General features: G+C 39.9%; 1 protein-coding gene across 1 annotated transcript; it reads right to left on the bottom strand.

Moving 5' to 3' along the window:
• Window positions 1-335: 335 nt before the first annotated feature.
• Window positions 336-16,863, bottom strand: SLC40A1 (solute carrier family 40 member 1). Its single transcript, XM_027737527.2, has 8 exons — window positions 16,598-16,863; window positions 16,345-16,412; window positions 12,001-12,160; window positions 11,059-11,174; window positions 10,607-10,733; window positions 7,251-7,493; window positions 4,749-5,408; window positions 336-3,642 (listed from the first exon to the last, which is right to left on the bottom strand). The coding sequence occupies exons 1-8, from the start codon at window positions 16,635-16,637 to the stop codon at window positions 3,323-3,325; spliced, it is 1,734 nt and encodes a 577-aa protein (XP_027593328.1). The 5' UTR covers window positions 16,638-16,863; the 3' UTR covers window positions 336-3,322.
• Window positions 16,864-19,111: the final 2,248 nt, after the last annotated feature.

The raw sequence follows: 19,111 nt of genomic DNA, 5'->3' as shown, positions 1-19,111 counted from the left end.
TGGGAAGGTAAAATCATTTGCTTTCTGTTGCTCTGCAGGCTGACACAAAACTGCTCTATGACCAACGCAGGACCTGGGCCGCAGTTTCAATACCACAACTTCATCTTCAAATATTGTGCCTTACATTACCACTGTGATAAAAATAAAAAGCAATGCACTGAAGAGTTATAGGGCCATTGAAAGGTTTTGACTACACTTGACATTTGCTGCTTCCTCAGTGCTTTTTGTTTGTGCTTCATGGCTGTTCCATCCCATGATACTGAAAACCTTCATCCACAGGACCGATGCTAAATGTAGCACACCAGCATCCCCCAAACTAAATGATACAGGACAAATAAGGTTTTATGCAAATTTATTCATTAGCTTTAACAATACATAAATCAATACTATGTCCAGCATAAGGTTGTATAATAAAATATTCTGGTAAGATTAATTTCTAGTGCGAACATTTTTAAGGGCAGTTTTCATCCAATTTGGACACATTTTTTAAAAAAATAAATAAATACAAGGCCAAAAATGCTTACTTTATGAAAGTCCTGCTAAGTAAGACTTCAGGCTCCACGTTGCTCCAAAGCACTAACAAGTACAGGTGTCTGTGTACATCTTAGACTTGCACACAAATGGGCTGTGCTCAAGCAGCAAACATTTTTTGACATCCAACTCAGACCAATACACACCAGATTTCTAATGTAGACCTCCTTATTCCTCTTAAAGCTAGCATCCACTTTTTTACTGTAGGATTGTCCTGCCTTCCAGCTGTGATCTGCATATATGAATCCTAACATATGCACAAAATACAAAGGTCCACTCCCCTCTTAATATTATGGTTTTTGGCTCGAGATCCTGACTGCACTCTCTAGTGGAACTACTTATGAAACAAATTGCTACTCAATTTAAGTACACCTAAATTGCCCTTGGAAAAAAAACCAAACAAACACTAAAACATTTTGGGAACAGGCAGGTACATTACATGCTCCCAGCTTTCTTTGTTATGCTTTTGGAGCTCTCCAAACTTCAGGAATACATCCTCTCTGGGATGTTTGATGCTTAGTGCTATGGCATTAAGTTTTAGGCACGCTGGGTTCTGTGGGCTGCAGACAGTCCAGAAAAGGCTGCATTTTCAGCTTTGTTTCCCTGGTGGTCAGGGAGTTCAATTATACACAGTGGCATTCAGATGTTCAAAGTGCAGTATAGAGGCATTTGCTGACATCTGGACTGCTTTGATTTATATTTAGCAATATTAAAATCTGGTCCCAATTTAAACTAGATACACATGAGAAAACATATTTGGCACATCAAAGGTGTTTTATTTACTAGTGTACTTATACCATATAGGCTATCCTTTGGGTATATTTGTTCTACAAATCTAGATAAGCTTGTTTTGTCTTCTGACAAATTCTCCTGATGGCAAAATTCCCTTTTCCTTAAGTTACACTCGGAATTGAGTCACAAATTTTAAACCTACTCTAAATTACACGTTTTACTTCATTATATCAAAAAAAAAACCTGCCAGTGCTTGGTCAAAGTATAAACACTTACAAACCTAGTGAAAACATCCCTGAGAAACTTTCAGCAACATAGAGTAATTATTGGTTTTGGTCCACTAGAGAAAACTGTTACATCCAGGTATTGAAAAATGTGGGCTACGAGTCCATTGGTTGCACACTGGATTCCCATTAATTCACTTTCACTCCCCTTACAAAACATTGTATCTGAGACAAAGACCACTAGAGGTTCTTTACATTCTATTTAGTTTGATAGAGAATGCAATTGTTAACAAAAATTGTGATGAATGGCCTAGATTCAGCCCTGGTGTAACGCCTTTAATTTCAATGGAGTTCACACACATTCCAGGGTTGAAGTCTGGCAACACATATGACTGTGAAGGACAGTACCTAAAGTAAAAAAAAAACCAAAACCTTAAAAGTTAGAGGATACTTTTCACAAGTTGCTGACATTTTTTTGCATACTACTTATTTTGCAAACAAACATTTTACCAATATTGAAGTCTAGAAGTCAGACTGCCATGCCATAGGAAAACTCAAAACACCACCTGGTTCAACTCTACTGAGAAAGCAAAGTGCACAGCTTCCACAAGAGTGCACATAGGGCTAATGGCTATGGAAATACTGTGTTAGCACACATGCAGGGTAAAGAAACAAAAGCAAAAATGCAAGAACTTCTTGAACAGAGGGATGTGTCAGCTTTAGAGGGTCGCACAGTCCACCATCTCATTGGTTTAAGCGATATTTTAGAACAAAGCCAAAACTCATATACACACTACATAAATGCAAGTAATCCACTTTCTTTTGCCTGAAATATTAAGTATTTTCAAATGCAATTGTTTTCAGAAACTCTATTAAAGCCTGATATATTGGAAAATTTATTAAAGCTGCTTGTACTCTAAGGCAAAAAACTAAGTTAGCACTAGAATTTATCTTTCTGTACCAGTACTCCTGACCTTAGCACTTTCTGCTACAAGCCTGAGCAAACCTGCAATTTGCAATTAAAAAGCCATGCTCTGTAATGTTACATCAATAGCTTCTGCTAAATGAGGCTGTTTCACTCTATGAAGTGCAACAAAAGTGTAATACAATATCTTGTACCTAACACTTGTCTAATTTGTAAGGAAACATGCAAAAAAGCCTGCAAAGGTGTTTCCATAAAGTTAAACCAAAACAGATAAAATACTATAATGGTTTTGGGAAAACATCAAAAACTTAAGAGTCCACTTCAGGAATCTACAAAAGATCACAGAATATTCTGAATTGGAAGGGACCCACAAGGACCATCAAAGTCCAACATTTATAAAGGACCTTTATACCAATTTAAAGAAGGCAGGGGAGCAGAACCGTTCATGGTATGGGAATATTGGAGAAAAACTCCAAAAAAAACCCCCAAATACTGTATGAGTTATTATGAAGCAACTGAAAAAACCCTTCATTTTACTCAGAGAACACAAGAACTGTTCAGAATTTGAGCAAACTGACTAGTTATAACCACCAAACAGTATCACTGTGGGGGTCAGCAACACAACTTCAACATTATTTTTGAGATCAAACACTAGACATATGACTGCTGGGGATCCTTTGATACAACAGCTGTCAAGATCCAACTGGGCTGTCCTCTGCCAGAAGTGAAGCCTTTTTACAGAGTCGCTGTAATACAAATTTTCTCTCTTGGGACAGCTTCCCCAGACAGCTAAGTTATGCATTCAACTCTAGAGAAACACCTCAGACAGGGTCATAAAAAGGGAGTATACATGCTTAACCATGATATTTGTGCAGCAAAGTTAGTAAGTGAAGTGGATAAGTGGATCCTTTCAGACAGTAGATGTATTACCAGGTGGTGAACTGTCAGGGGCTGTTTTGGGATCAGGAGTGCAACAAACAAACAGTTGTTTTCCCAAGGTTTTTTGGGCAAATCTGAAGTACATTATGTGGCCCATTGCAACAAAAGACACAGAAATAAGCACCAATAAGCCAAAAGCTTCAGGGTTTGGGGCCAAGATGACCATGATGAAGTGCAGCAAATCAAGAAGATAATTCATGGAGTTTTGGACACCATTTATGATGCCTCTTTCAGATTCTACCACATTTTCCTGGAGTAACTGTGTGACAGTCAAATCGAAGGACCAAAGGCCTATGGAGAGGAAAAAAATAATAAAAAAAAAAAAGAGTTATCCATGCAACTGGGATTCTCATGGTAAGCTTTCATCACTGGCACAATACAATTCCTCCTTCCAAATGCTAATTTCTGCCAAAAATGCACAGAATAAGATATCCTCTTGTATGACTAGAATTGATTTCACACTCACAGTCAAGAGCAATTTACTTTCCTTTTACTAATATTTCCTGAAATAATACAGCTTGACACATTAACTTGCCTGTCATATCTTGCTTCAACATGTCTATGAAGTTAATATTTCTCTCATCTTTTCCTTGTTTAAATAGCTGGTTTACAGCTATTTACTGTGTATTCATGCTAGCTACAACCACTGAGTTTTGCAAAAGATGTCTGCAAAAGAATTAAACATGTTTAAACTATGCAGAATACAAAATTTAAAATGGTCTCAGTTGACACTAACTTCCGTACTGTTTTAGTCCATTAATGATTCAGCTTTAAAAGTTTATCTTGCAAACAAACCTAAGACATGTGAATCAAGTATTTTATTCCTCCTCAATTCAGCAAGACCTGCAGAAATTAAGTACAAAGATTCTACAAATGACAGTTACTGTTCATTACATTCATGCATTTGACTGCTTCTGCTGTTGACAAATACTAATACTACGCTAACCAGCAATTCCTCAAAAAATTAAGCTGTCTGAATCAAGTTTCTATTCTAAACTCTGAGATTAGACAATTTAGTAAACTGATTAATTTAGTAAACTGCAGAGTTTGAAGGTTTTGACAGCAGATGTGTTTAGTTCTGTTTCCTAGTAACAGTTTCATTTGGTTGTGATAGAATATCATTGAGATGAGCATTCCAAAAAACCAGTTACATTCATCTCCAAATGTGGTAACTTTTTCCCATTAGTGACATACAATGTACAAGAAATTAGTACTTCATTCTTTGCCCTGGTGATCATTTTTTGTGAAGTATAATCAATTAGCCTTAGAAACGTGATACAACACTTCAAATATAGCCTAAATTCTAAATTAAAATTTGTCTTTAGTTGACAGGCACTGCAATCTTTAAAATGAAAAGCAGTTAATAAACAAAATCTTAATAGAGACATAATACTCACCAACTCTAGCAGCAATGACTCCTGCAAACAGGAGACTGACAGAGATCAAAGGCACGGGCTCAGGACTCATCTCTGGGTCGCTGTTAGCAGGAGTAGTAGACCCGTTTAACAAGTTGGGCATTCCAGTTGCCAAAATCATTTCAGGTTCTGGAGATGCTATAGTAGGTAATGGCTCATTTTCAAATAGCCTGGCACTGATGTCAGCAAATGGGGAAACAGTCAAATCCATAGGACTTCCAGGCATAAATACAGAGATGACACATAAGATCAGACAAGCAAACTGAGCAAGTCCAGAAATGAGGCCTGTGCGGACGAGGCCACACTTGCGACGAAGCCAAGTGAAAGCTACTGTTCCCATGATTCCAGTGACTGCCGAGGCACCCATGAGGAGGCTTAGCACGGAGCCACTCAGCCCCTGAGTGTATGCATAGCCTGTAGTGATACAATCAAAGCCCAGAACAGTCATGTACAGAAATGCAAGACCCATGCCTGCAAGAAACACCGGCTGGTTGTAGTACGCGACCCATCCGTCGCGGAACGTTATGAAGGGTTCAGCAATGCGGGCAGCGCAGCCGACTTCCTTCTCCTGTTGGGGCTCAAAGCCAGTTACATCTTTCTCAACAATTAACTGCACTCCTTCAGCAGGTTTCATGTCACTCTCTGTGAACAGAAAGGCAGCTGTCAGATACACTCCTGCCTGGAAAGCGCACGGTGTAAACCGACAGACAGCAAGTTCACTTCTGCAGAAGTGCATCAGTTAAACACCACGACCAAGCTCTCTCTTAATTACCTAAATAATTTTAAAAGTGTCCTAAAAATCCCACCTGTAGGGCAAGATCAAGTAAAATTTATCCCTATCAATTTACACTCCTGCTTATTTAATTGAACTGTGATAGAAGAAAGCACTGCCTGCTCCTAGGCTTGCGACTGAATGCTCCATTTTCATAAAGAAATTATTTGTTTAACAAAAGCTAATGTTAGTTGACATTTTAACATAGTTTTGTATGCTTAAATACACTAATTGCAGAAAGAAGGGAATACTTAAACACCTGTCAATATCTCATGTCATGGTAGAAGAACTAAGGCTGAAGCCTATCCAGAGGCGAAAGTTTTCAAAGCTTGACTTAAAAAAACCCTTCAAACCAGGCTTTTCTACAATTTTATTTTCACTGTAATATAGGAAAAAGGCACCAAAAAAAAAATAATCCAAAAACCCCATAGCAGTATTTACATTTAGTAATATGAATAGAAACTCTACAAATGTCTGGGTGCCTGCGCAGTGTTTTTACACTGTTAAGCTTAAAACTAACTCCACATATAGTGAGAAATGAAGTATTCTTGAAATCTTTAAAAATACAAGTCTCCTACTAAAATCAGACACTGCAATGGCAAAGATTAAGAGGTGTTTCCTACATATTGACATTTGCTAAATGCTTCATTTTTCAGAAGTCATTAAGAGCCAGTTCCAAAGCCATGGAGCCTTTTACACTCTATTTTGTTCCCCTACCCTGGACTGCCATCAGCCTAGTCCAAGAGCTTACTAGACCAGCCATTACCACAATGGATCTGATGGCTGGCCAGATACGTCTCTTCAGTACTTTTAATAGCAGCTTCCTATCTCACCTTATATTGAGCAAAAATTGCTAGCTAGCATTTAAACAAAAAGCAGGAATTCCTCATATTTCTTAAAAAAACCCAAAAATTGCAACCTATTGGTTTTTGGAGCCCATGAGACGAGCTTTCAGTAGCATTCACATACTGCTACCTTAAAAATGAGAAAACACTTACGTTTGGTATTCCAGTATCTAACACTTCAAATAATTCATAGAAATAATTCATGCTTCTGAAACAATTTTTATTGCTAATATTCAGTCTACCTGAAGTAGTGTTAGTACCAATTTTAAGGCTGCTTATAGGAATAGCCATAGTCATAGCCATCTACACTGTAAACCTCATTAGTTCTGCTTGGCCAAGAAAGCAAAATTGAAGGTCAAAGTAGATTTTTTTATTCCTCCACCATTTCATGCAGCACAGCATTCAAGCCTGCCAGGCTAGACCACCTATTCTACAACCTCCTGAAAGCATGTTAGTACTATGTATAAGTAGAAATGAGTTAGCAAGAAATAGTCTTATAGAGGCTGTTTTTTCCCTTAGAAACTACAAAGCCAAGGGCTTTGTCCAGATTATTAGCTATGGTACAGATGAACAGGAGCATTCCTTACAATCAGCCCTAAGTTAGAGGGCACACCTACTCTAAAGGGTTAAATAAGAGGAGGGAGATCATTCTTCGGCTGTATTTTATGGAATTCCTCCAACAGCTGCACTAAGTATTGTTACTTATATTAGAGTCTCTGGTATTTATGTCCAAAACCTGAAACCTCCAAGCTCTGAGTAGAAAGCTATATAGCCTCAAAACAGTGTCTGTAGAGAAGTCAACACTTCATTTGACTGATACAATTAATATACTGTAAATTTGAACAGTTACTTCTGTGTTTTCAGTACCTTTTGTTACATTCAGCTGTTTCAGTTCTGATTCTTCAGCTTTGGCAGATTTGAGAGCCAGAGTAGGGGTTTTCTGATAAACCTTCCAGAGCAGCAGATATTCCACACACATCGACATCAGGTTCCAGCCAGAAATGAATCCACAGCCAATCATCGGGGAGCCAAACGTCATTATCTGACCAACCGCCATTGGGGCCAAGATGTTGGTCAACTGATCAATTCTTCTTATTGTGGCATTCATATCTGTCAGAAATTATGATGACATGAAATAACTGTGGAACACTTACAGTTAAATATTCACTAACATAAGAGTGGATTACACACGCACAAACATCAAGCTAAGTAGTCTTGCTCTGACTGTAAGTGGTTCCAACGGGAGAAACCAGAGGCACCTTCAGAGTGTTCAAGTGTTTAAGTTTACTGCCATCAACCAAGGTGTTTCTAAGCCAAATCCCTACTCCTGCCAGTTTTGCCTGCATGAGGTCTTCTAGGTTAAGCATGCTGGGTTTACACTGAAAGTGTAATTCTGCAGGTAAAACTGCTGGTCCTGAGATCAGATCACCTTTACATATCATGGCAATGATCTTGTGGACTCCTAAGTCTCTCTCTGTAACACTCAAACCTAGCATGCACAATTCCAGCAATCTCATTAGGTGGAATTCTTTCCTGTAAAGATAGTAGTTGCTGAAACTATCTCCCAATACTGCAACACATATTTCTTAGTCTCCTTCACTTACTGCTAACAACTGGTGACAACAGCACCACCACGATAGCAGCAGACCTTTGAAATGGCTTTACCTTTCCTTGTTGAGTCACACTGGTTGATGGCAGTTGTAGGCATTCTCAGATCTTACTGAGCAAAGTCCTCGCTCCTTTCTGTTCCACACTTTGATGTTAACAGTCAAAACAAGCAGTCCATGCTTAGAACAAACGCATCTTCCACTTGCTGGGAGGGGATGTCTCACTCTCCTCAATCTTAGCCACCTCAGTGCCATTAAACCCTCCAGGCTCCTCTGAGTTCCCAATTAGTAGTGCCATTGTTCCACTCCTACAAGTTGCTTGACACTCAAGGGTTTCACATATCAGGGCTTCAGGCTGCTTAGAAGTACATCTCAAGCCCATTTTAGAGTTCTACTATGAAATTAGAGCTTTTGAAGGACAAGTGAAACTGTACATCAGTACGAAGCTGCTTTACTGAACCTATAGAGAATTATTCCTCGCCATTCAAAGAAACATTTATGTTATTATATTTAGAATTCTAAGTCAATTCAGTGTTAATCTAGGTAACTCTCAGTCAAATAATTAAGTTAGATGTCTGCATAATACTTTGTTTTAGAAACTCCAAGAGCTGAGCTTTGGTTTTTCAGTATTTGAGGAAGGCTAATATTTCCACTCAGGAAAGGTACAAAATAAGAGTGAATAGGAAAACTAATTAATGCCAATGAAGAAGGGGAAGCCAAGGGAATTTTTTATCACTAACTTGCATAACTTAGGCTCCTCTTTGAGGAAAGGTAGCAGAGCAGACATGGACAACAGTATTTGCCGCAAAGTCAATGCTGGCACTTCGTTATTTTAAGTCAGGGAACTTCAAATCTCCAAGTTAAATCACAATTAAACGCAAAACAACCCTATTCAGCCTGGAAGGGATCTTTTAGATAAATCTGTTGAACTAAGGTGCTTAATTCAGTGGCTGTTTTTGAATGAGAATTTAGAGTAACCTCTTGCCTGATTTTTCAGTACAAAATCTATGGGGTCATACAATTGTGCCCAAGACCATGAAGCAGTGAAGAGGCAGGACTGCCTCCCAGGCAGTTCTCTGCAGGTGTGGTCTGTGCCTTATCTCAGCTGTGGTATGCAGGACAGGCACTGGGGAGATGATTTGCTGAGTAAGATCTGACACAGGAAGAAAGGTTAATGAGAACTATTAAAACTAAGACTCTTACAGACAGCTGCTATTTTTCTACCTGTGATTCACATGCATGAAGAAAGTTCACCTGTACTGCTGCTCTACAAAAGGCATGACCTAGAAAGGGACAGCAAGGTCAGAATAAAAGACTACAGGGGAAAATTTGTATACTGAAAAATTAAAGTATGGCACTTCCAATGCATCTTAGAATTACCCTTTCCTGGATAAGATGGGTAAGTAATATTCCTTCACTGAAGATAAACATCAAGTAAAAATCTGGAATAGAGGATTCAAATCCCTAAAAGGATTCCAAACTTTATGGGCAATTTAGCAGCTTCATACAAAATCAGAGTCCAGAAGCTGAAATGCTATCTAGGCCTGGAATTATTTCAACTGTGTCAGACTAACTTTAGTTGCAGAGCTAGTAAGCTATAAATGTCTTGGTAATGTTAAGCTGCACTGTTCTGTGTTTGCAGTTCAGTATCGGTTCCTCTATCTGAGAAGGCTCAAGTCCCTTTATGGGGTTGATTCAGAGCCCATATAATCTGATCAAATTCACTGTGGAAGTGCTGCTTCCCTGTCTGTTACAGCCAGAGGAGCAGCAGAGCCAAAGACCCATCATACACCCCTTGGTGTGATTTGCCTTGGGGCCAAGAGTATCCCCAGCAAAGGAGAGCCAGACTCAATGCATCCTTGGGGAGGTTCCCAAACTCCAACACCCAAGTAGTGTCATGACTACCAAGCTGCAGTAGAATTTGAATGAGAACTCATTCTCTCTTCTAATAGTACCAGTGCTACTACGCAAGGAAAGGGTGGGGGGAAGTAAAAATATTTTCTAGGCAAAAAAAAGATGATTAAGTCTGTGGTCAAAGATTAAAAGTATCAGATGGAATTGGAAGCTCTACTTTCCTTTGACGACTGAAGAAAGGTGTTCACAGCTCTGAGTTAGACATCTAATTCTAGAGAAATAGAAGATTTCCAGTGTGTCTGCATGTACAGTGTTACCTACTGGCAATATCCTGATCCACCTACTTAACTGTTCTGGACTTCATTCTCATGTACCTCTTGGATCCCTATGAGAGGAGCCCAGTTATGCAAGAGTTTTCTGTTTCATTCCAGGGACCTAAAAATAAAGTATTGCAACACTTGGCTTGTTCAGCAAGACTAGTTTTCCTGACAGATCTGCAGCAGGTCTAAAAAGAGGACAAAATAAGTTTAGGGATGCCTAAGTGAATTGTAATCACAAGAGTAATTTCTGATCTCAGTCAGAGCAAGGAAGAGCAAAATAAAGGCTGCCCCTTGACTTGATGTTTTATCATAATATCTGGAACTCAAAGATGCACTAATATCTGTAAAACTCCAGTCTAGGAAAACAACAACAACAACAATAAAAAAACCCCAAGCTTGGAAAGTAAGACATGTAAAGTATTAAAAAGGCAACATATTTCACCTGCCAGTTTGCTTCTGTCTTCCCCAGCAACCACAACAATCCAGTCCCTCTGAATCGTGATTGCTGTGGCAGTGCTGGCCAAATTGGCAATATTTGCTATTGTGATAACCAGGATATAGCACACCGTCTGGAGAGGGGGGGAAAGAGTTACAACATGAGAAAACTCATGAAGAAAAATCTCCACCTCCTGCACAAGCAGAAAAGGATTTTACATTTGAATTCACACATTTTGGCATTATTATTCACACAAAACAAGATCAGGTCTACTTTACAATTCCTGGCAGAAAACAATCATATCTGTTTACCCAACAAGCTCAATTTCATTTGCCAGTTTTAGCTCCCAGAAATGTCTAAACAGACTAGAGGAAAAAAAAAATAAAAATTCATCCATCTCCCATGCTCCCCAAAGTTCTTTGTAAAATAATTTCTTATTAACAAGTTCAAGCACTCACAAGAAGCCATCCATGGTATAATGTCAAGAGTTGTGTCTTAAACAAGAAGATAATCATCAGGATAATACCACACAGGATGACAGATGCATTCTGTACGATCAAGGATGTCTGGGCCACTGTTTTAAATCAAAACAGAGAACAACAGTTATGAAATAAGAATGAGGTAACTATAACCTTAGGGAGGACGTAATTAAGGAACATGCACAGTTTCCTTAAATAATTTTATTTTCCTAGTCTTCCTAAAATATAAGCAGCAAAAGTCTACTTCATATTGCATCTTAATCTTCCATTGTCTTAGAGAAACAAATTGATGTCTGATGTAACTTTGTAGCTCTTGATTCACAGTCCAAGTAGGTCTTTTCTCAATCAAAGTCTGTTTAAATGCTGATACTATCTTTCCAGTAGTAAAAGCCTAGCTCAAACATCTAAAACTTATCTTCAACCTACCATGGATGGATGCTATTTTGTAAACTTTTGGAAAGTAAAAACTCATATTGAAGAACTTGATGCCATTTTCTTTATATAACAGGCTAGAGCATACATTTTTAAAATACGTATTATGCAAATGCAGTGTGTGTTCACACTGAAGTGAAAGATGTTTGTATCCTGACAGAAGACAACAAATAGTGCAAGTGTATGTTAGTGTTAGACTGTAAAGAGCCTGGTCTGTAAAAGTTGTGGGCTTTTACCTTCTGCATTTCCAGGCATCTCTCCATACCACACAGGTTTAGCCTGAGTAACACATAATCACCACTTAAAACTGTTTTCCTCCTATCTTAGACAGTATCTTTGTGTAACCATCACCACTCAAACTCTACTCCGCCCTTCTTGTAAAGAAATTAGCAAGCCCCATTCTCCTATGTGACTTGAGGAATTAACTCAATCAGCTTTAACATTAATTTGATCCATCCTTAAGCAAATAACCTGCTCTAGACATCTAACCTTTGAGCCTGGAGTTCTTGTCCACCCAGTCTCCAATAAGGGCCCCCAGGAGAAGAACAGATCCCGCCACAACCAGTCCATAGACCGCAGTCAGGAGTAAGCTGTTCCCGTAAAGTTCCACCAGGAATACGGACACAGCAAAATGCCACATGCGATCTCCCTGCGGGAGTAACAGAGAACACACACATGCAGCATTACTGTTTGCACTCTGCAAGCACACAGGTTCACTGCTTTACTAACGCCCTGACAAAGAAGCTGTATGAAAATAAAGGTTTGTTACGCATGCAAGGGTGGAGTGGGGGTGGTTGTTTTTGTTTGGTTTTTTTTTTATTACTGTATCCTGTCACCATCGATTTTGTCCCAGTATCACTAAGATCATCTGTCCTAATCGAGTGAATCATTACAGCTTGTAACGCCACATCCAAAAATCCCAGGTATTTTCTATTATAGTATTACAGGACCAAGTCTATTATCAGCCACATCCAACAAGCCTCAAAAAGCTTACATAAATTCCCCAGCACAGATCAAATATTAACAACAGATTTACTGATTATTGACACTATTTAAATAACTTTGAGACAACAGTTTGCTCTTAGACGATCAAAGCTTAAGTGCTGCTTTAAAACACAAGAGTGAGTCGAGTGAAAGCAAGTCATACAATTTAGGAAAGACATGGAGAAATGTTAACTACAGTTTCCTAAGTCAATGGACTTCAGCTATTTTCGTGTTAAGCATTGGCATATTACTCAGAGGTAGAATATCAGAGCTCATTTAATCTATTGTAAACTCATTGCTAGTTCAGCCTATTTAACTTATTGCTCGTTTAACCTAGTGCTTAGAATACATTTTCACATTCTGATACCACTTGCTACAGGTACAAAAAGGGAGCCCAAATTGCTGAACATGTGCAAGTGAAGTAATTTCCATACTATTCAGGGGTTTTTCTGCTGTCACATGATGGGAGTCATATCTCACTTTATTATATTGCAAGAAATGAATGACAGAAAATGCTTTATGTAATTAGTAACAGAGCAGATGAATAGAAATCATTCATACTATTCTAAGGCACACAGGTTGTTTAATAAGGGTCCCCTTAACATTAGCCTTTTATAAATCAAACACAAAACTGTTTTCTTCTGCTGCCTTATCTTAAATAAACAATTGCTGGGTGATACAGCAAATAGTACAAATTTCTAAGGACCTCAAATATTCTTAAGGGCTGGGGGAGGTGTAAAAATAGAAGTACTTTTAAAAAGCAAAGCCTGCCAAATCTAACTTACCACGTACCGCAGCAATCAAGACATACATAAAAAGCATGCTATTTGGAGACTCAAAATAACTGCACTTTGATTAAAGTCTTCAATATAGTACAGACACAAAAAGCATTTGCCTTTTAATGTTATTCAAGCTCCCTGAAGGAGGTTTCTGTAAACATTGTAATGTGTAAACCTTCATATTTTTTTCCCTAACCATAGGCAGAAAAAAATTATACTCCAATCATGTGGAAAGAGAAATTTCATCTGTTCAAAGAAAAACTCTGGGTATTATGTTTTTTAACTAAATCCAATGAAAAATCCTACTACAAGCATGATTATCTTTTATGTCCCTTCACACATATAATAAACCAATTTTCAGTTGAGATACACCTAAAGTCATCTGTAAATATACTCCACTTATATTCCATGGTTAGTTAGTAGAAATATATAGAAAATATCCCAGCAATAAGTCCACAGGGATATAATTTCCCAAGTCAGTCATTCACTTAATACAATCTGAGGTGGTACTTTAAAGTATTTCACTTAAAATACATGCAGTTGGATGAACTAAGTTTTGATCAGCCTGTATAACTGTTTATTAAGCTAGAAAAGTGAGCCAAAAATGTGCTTTCACAAGAACATTTCACAACAGAAGTTTGGTTTTTTTCTTTATGTAGAGATGTTTCAGCTGCCTAATTCTGAAAAGATGAAAAAGGCATTTTAAAAAAAAATCTAAGCATGAGAAAGTCAGTGCCAGACACTACTGTCAGATTTAAAAACTGAATCTCACTTGAAATTCATGGGAAGGTTCCCTTGACTCCATTGAAACCAGGATTTTTCTATACAGTTCATTTAAACATTGCTCAACCTTATCCAATTCATTTACTCAGAGTATTTTGATCAGGCCAATCCACAGAGACAATTCCTGGGGCAACCAAAGCTGTTCCAGCCTGGAAGCATGAGTTTCTTTCAAGAATTAAAAGCCATAAAGAGCAAGCAAAGATCAATGAGTGTCATAAAAGAACAATATTAGTGAATTACAGAGGCTTGAAGCAGGTACATAACCTCAAACTAGGCTCTATTGAAACTTAAACAGCAAACATGGTCCTCAGAATCAGACAAATCCTTGATTATATATACCTAATCCCACTTCAAAATGTGGGTATTTCAAAACTTCTAAATGGCCACAGATGTTTAGCCTCACTATCCTTTTCAAGACAGCTCTTCCTCTTCTTTATTTATAATTATCCTTATAATCACCTCAAACGGAACGTTTACAATCCCACCTCAGAACTGAAGCCAACAAGTTAAGCAGGAGCCAGGCTACTATCTACTGACAGGCCTCCTGATGTCTGAGGGGCACAGATAAGGCTGGGAAATCGCAACCAACTGACCTTCTGGGAAGCATTAGGCCTGGCAGCAACAAGGTAAACCCAGTTCCATCCTGTTCCCTCTTTACTGCTGAGGGATTGACAGCCATGGATTAAATACAATAAGGTCTGAGACTCCAGCTCAGCAGAGCACATCCCCGAGGCCAAGCACAGTTCAAATGCTTTACTCAGCCAGAGCCTGACGGAGTCTAGACTTTGTTCAAGTCTCAACATTTGTTGAGTTGTGACATGTTTAATCATTTACAGGTTTTTCTTTTTATTTAGGAATGGCATAGTAACACAGAAACCTAATTAGCTCCCTCAGTTACAGTAAAACTCCATTTCTATCAGGTTTTGTATTGTGGGCAGAGCCATTCTAGAACAGAGATGACCTATTACTTGGAGTTCTAAAGATGTGGGTATTTGTTTATTTTTCCTATTATCAAAAACCTCCAGAGTACAGGAATAGCAAAGTTTAGGAGATATAAAATAAGATGTATTTCTGTTATTTCAGCAGGTTGTTTCAGCAGGCTTGGTCAGGGGTTTTTGAATCAAGATTTTCAGCACAAAACCTACCAGACCACTACCAGGAGTACATTATTAATATTGCTAAACAGCTGAATAGATATTTTGCAGTCTAATGTTTGTTATGGTGTGCAACATTATTCTCAAACTCTGCTTTGTCACCTTTACTCATGTACTCTGAGAGCAACCCTACTGCCAAGCTTCGAAGCACTCGTCACAGAGCAGCAAGCAGGGGTCGTGGGCATGACTGACAAAAACTGCTGCAGGTAACAACCCTGACCTCTAAAAAGCAGCAAACCAAACAGAAACATCACCACTCAGCTCCTTCAGTAATATTAACAACTGCCAAAATACTGCACTTGTTTAAACATGTGTTTGATACCACTCAAAGTCTTCTTCCACCAACAGAAACGTCAATACGACCCTTTAGGTTAGTGAAAGCAAGAAGCTGCCAGAATCAGGCAGGCAGTGTTGTAACTGTAGATCAGCCATTTGTTCAATGCACACATCAAAAGAACCCAAATGCAGGACTAAAAGGCAAAACAAGGAATATTAGGGGAGAATTTTTCACTTCTTTTTTTAATCAAGCCATTATATGGAGACTTAAATTCTTAATTTTATTATATAGAATAGAACCACACTGTCTATTTTTTAATACATATTTTAAGGTGGTGTTTGGATTTTTGTAGTATCCTTCAACTGAGTAAAAGCTAGTGTAATGAGTTACTTTAGCACAGAAGGAAAGCATTTCAGAAGGCAAACGTTTTTACAGAAAAAGAGACATCTCCTGACAGTGTCATCGGGTTTGCTAAGAAGCAATGGGACCATTGCGAACATTGAGCATTTCCCATTAGTAAATATACAAGTCCTTCAGATACACGGACCGTAATGGACTGACTCTCTCTCTGCTCCTCTTTAAGGAGTCTCACTGGTTCTGTAGTTATTTAAAAAGTACAAAAAGGTACAGAGCCAGGCCCTCCAGAAAGCGAGCACTGCACTACTCTGCACTACACCTGAACCTACTGCAATGTATCACATAAAGATTACGAAGACTTAACAGCGAGGTGTTGTAATCAGACCTCTGTCTTTGTGTGATGTGTGTGAAGATTTTTTTGGAAACTACCAGTAAAACTCAGGTGAGTCACGGACAAATTAATAAAATCCTACTTCTACCAGGCCGATATTTTACTTACCCAAGTGGACAGTGCATGCCCAAGATAAAGAAGAAACTTTGCAGACGTAAAATAGGCAACCACAGATCCTAAACGAGAAACAAGAAACAGATGCTAAAGGAGATGCGGGCACATCCACCGCACTTCGGCACGCACCGGGTGCACTTCGCCGCCGTGAGGGGGACCCGACACGGTGCTCGGAGCGGAGCCGCCCCGGGGACACGGCGCGGTCCGGAGCCCCCCCCGCGCCCGGGACCCGAGGGAGCGCACTGACCGCCGCGCCGCCGGCCCTGCGGCTCCGCTGCCCGCGCCATGCCGGCCCGATCCGCCGCTGCCCGCTGCCGACAGGAGGGGGGGACGCGCGGCTCTCTCCGTGTTGCCTTCCCCGACTTAGCCAGCACTGTAGCTGAAGTCGGAAAGCCTTGGCCTTATGCGGCGCGGGCGGCGGGGACGCTCCGCCGCGGAGGGGCCGAGCGCCGCTCGACGCCCGGCTCGGAGCTCTGTGGGGCCGGAGGCTTCGAGGCTGCGGGCTCGGCTCTGGCCGCGCACCGCCCTTTGTATCGGCGGCGGCGGCACCGCCCCCGCCCGGCCCCTCCCGGGGGCGGCCCCGGCCCCGCCGCCCTGCCCGGGGAGCGGGAGCGGCGCCTCGCGGGCACCGCCGGGCCGGGAGCGTGTTCGCGGCCTCGGCCACGGCGGGGGGACCCGGCGGCCACCGGGGCCCATCAGAAAGCGGCACAACGCCGAGGTGATTTTCGCTGTGTGCTGGGCCCCTGAGCCCTGCCCCTGGCTGGGCTCTCTGCTGTTGCCGTGGTGTTTACAGCGATTCAGAAAACGTGACGTTCGTGAATGGGCAGCTACGCCGAGAAGCCGGGGTTGTAAGGGAAGCGCCAAGTATCACAAGCCAGCCCTTGAAACACCTGCGAATGACAGTGCTCGCTCCCAATTCAGAGCTTTCAATTAAAAAAAAAAAAAAACTAAGCAAAGTACCAAAATGTAAGCTATTTAACTGAAATAACATTCTGTTCTAATGAAGATAGTGCAGAATTCACTCCTTCGGTGCTGGCTCAGGCATACTTACGGCCCACCATAAATACTTTTTTTTGCGCACTATGTGACCTACTTTTGGTACTGACCACCACCAAAACCTGCATTTTTATAGAACTTAAAAACCAGTCAAAGTGTACAATAAGCTATTTTTTTCTTTCTTTTTTTTCCCCCAGGATATACAAAAATATTTAAGAAGTATCTGTCCCTGTGCAGTTGAAAAGATAGTGATTGCTCTTGGCTGCCAGATGATTTTTTCATTGTGTAATACTGCAAAGTTGCCTCCTATATGTGTAAAATTGCTTTTGGTTTGGGTTGTTTTTTGGTCTTGTTTTGTTTTGTTTTGGGATTTTTTTCCCCCCAAGTATATAGGCCATCCCACAAGCAAATGCCTGACATAACAGACCAATAATCTGTTCTGGTGTTGCCATTCCTGTGATCTTGTTCAAAGTATTTCTTGCATCAATTAGATGATTTTCTATGCATGAATCATGGATTATCCTTTGCATAAAGGGAACTAGACCTTGGGAAAAAAAAATCAGAAATAAAAATTCATATAAACATGGGAAGCCTAAAAATGCTGTTTCAATGGGATTGGTTATCCTAGGTGAGTTAAGTGTTTTTTCTTACGGTATGTTTCTTAAAAAATGCAGAAAATTTTTTCTCAGATTGGCATCAACAGCAGAGGAAATTTTCTTGATGGCTTGTCTTACAGAGCCTTACTGCTTTACTAACAGCTAAAAAGAAAATTATTTTTCCTAAACCGTAACATTTTTAATATTATTAGCCCATATTAAATAAAAAACCCGACCGTGTGTCAAAATCAACTGATATTTAGTTGGTTTAAAGTCTATTAAGTGTCAGTGCTTGCATTTTTACTACAATTGCAGTGTAATCCACAAGTAGATACACTTGAATAACTCGGGTCTAACACCTGATTGTTACTCTTATCTCAGCAGTAAGGCAGCACACAGTCTCGAGGAGCAGGGTGAGATAGATGCCTGCTGTGGTCCAACACATCTGACTTGCATCTTTTCCACCCCTGTCCCTGGTGGCACTTTTGGCCACTGTTACAGTTTGGTTACTGGACTAGGTGGGCCTGGGGTCTGATCTGGTCTGTCAGGTACCATACTTAATACAGCAGCACAGCTGGATCCTACAGAGATTCACTGTCCACCCAGGAACACTAGGAACACCTACCAGGACAGTACTGCTGGTTAGATCCTATTTTTATTAATAGAGAACAATGTGGATGAATTAGAGTTGAAATAATAATTTCTGATTGAATGCTCACTGAACTTTATACATGTGCATTGGATTATTTGGATGAAATCATCATCTCTGTCATTTTGTCTACTGGGTAATGATTTTTTATTTGGTGATATTTAAGGTATGAGAAAAGGCAATGAAAACGTAGCTACCATCCTTCGAAATTTAAAAAGCAGTGGTTGCTATATCTCTCTGGGATTTCTTGTCACACGTCTCAGACACAAAGCCACTGCACACAGGATGTAGGGTACCTACTACCTGCAGGTATCATCCAGAATTTATTATATCCAAAGCCATATATATTATACCTTTTTCTAAGAATTTCTCTGCCTAATGTCCAGAGGTTCTAGACGTAGAGCTAAAAGGCCGTTCTGGATTTATGAAGCATTTGTCTCCTTCTTAAAGCAGGGGAGTTGGCAGGTAGGGAAAATCCATAGTTTTTCTCCTGAATTTGCCACCACTTTGCTGATAATCT

This window comes from Pipra filicauda, unplaced genomic scaffold, assembly GCF_003945595.2.
Source record: "Pipra filicauda isolate LSUMZ 115617 unplaced genomic scaffold, ASM394559v2 scaffold149_size4050908_pilon, whole genome shotgun sequence".
In the NCBI taxonomy this organism is placed as follows: Eukaryota; Metazoa; Chordata; class Aves; order Passeriformes; family Pipridae; genus Pipra; species Pipra filicauda.
The sequence above is the reverse complement of the archived record's forward strand: the minus strand, read 5'-3'. Positions and strand labels throughout refer to the sequence as shown.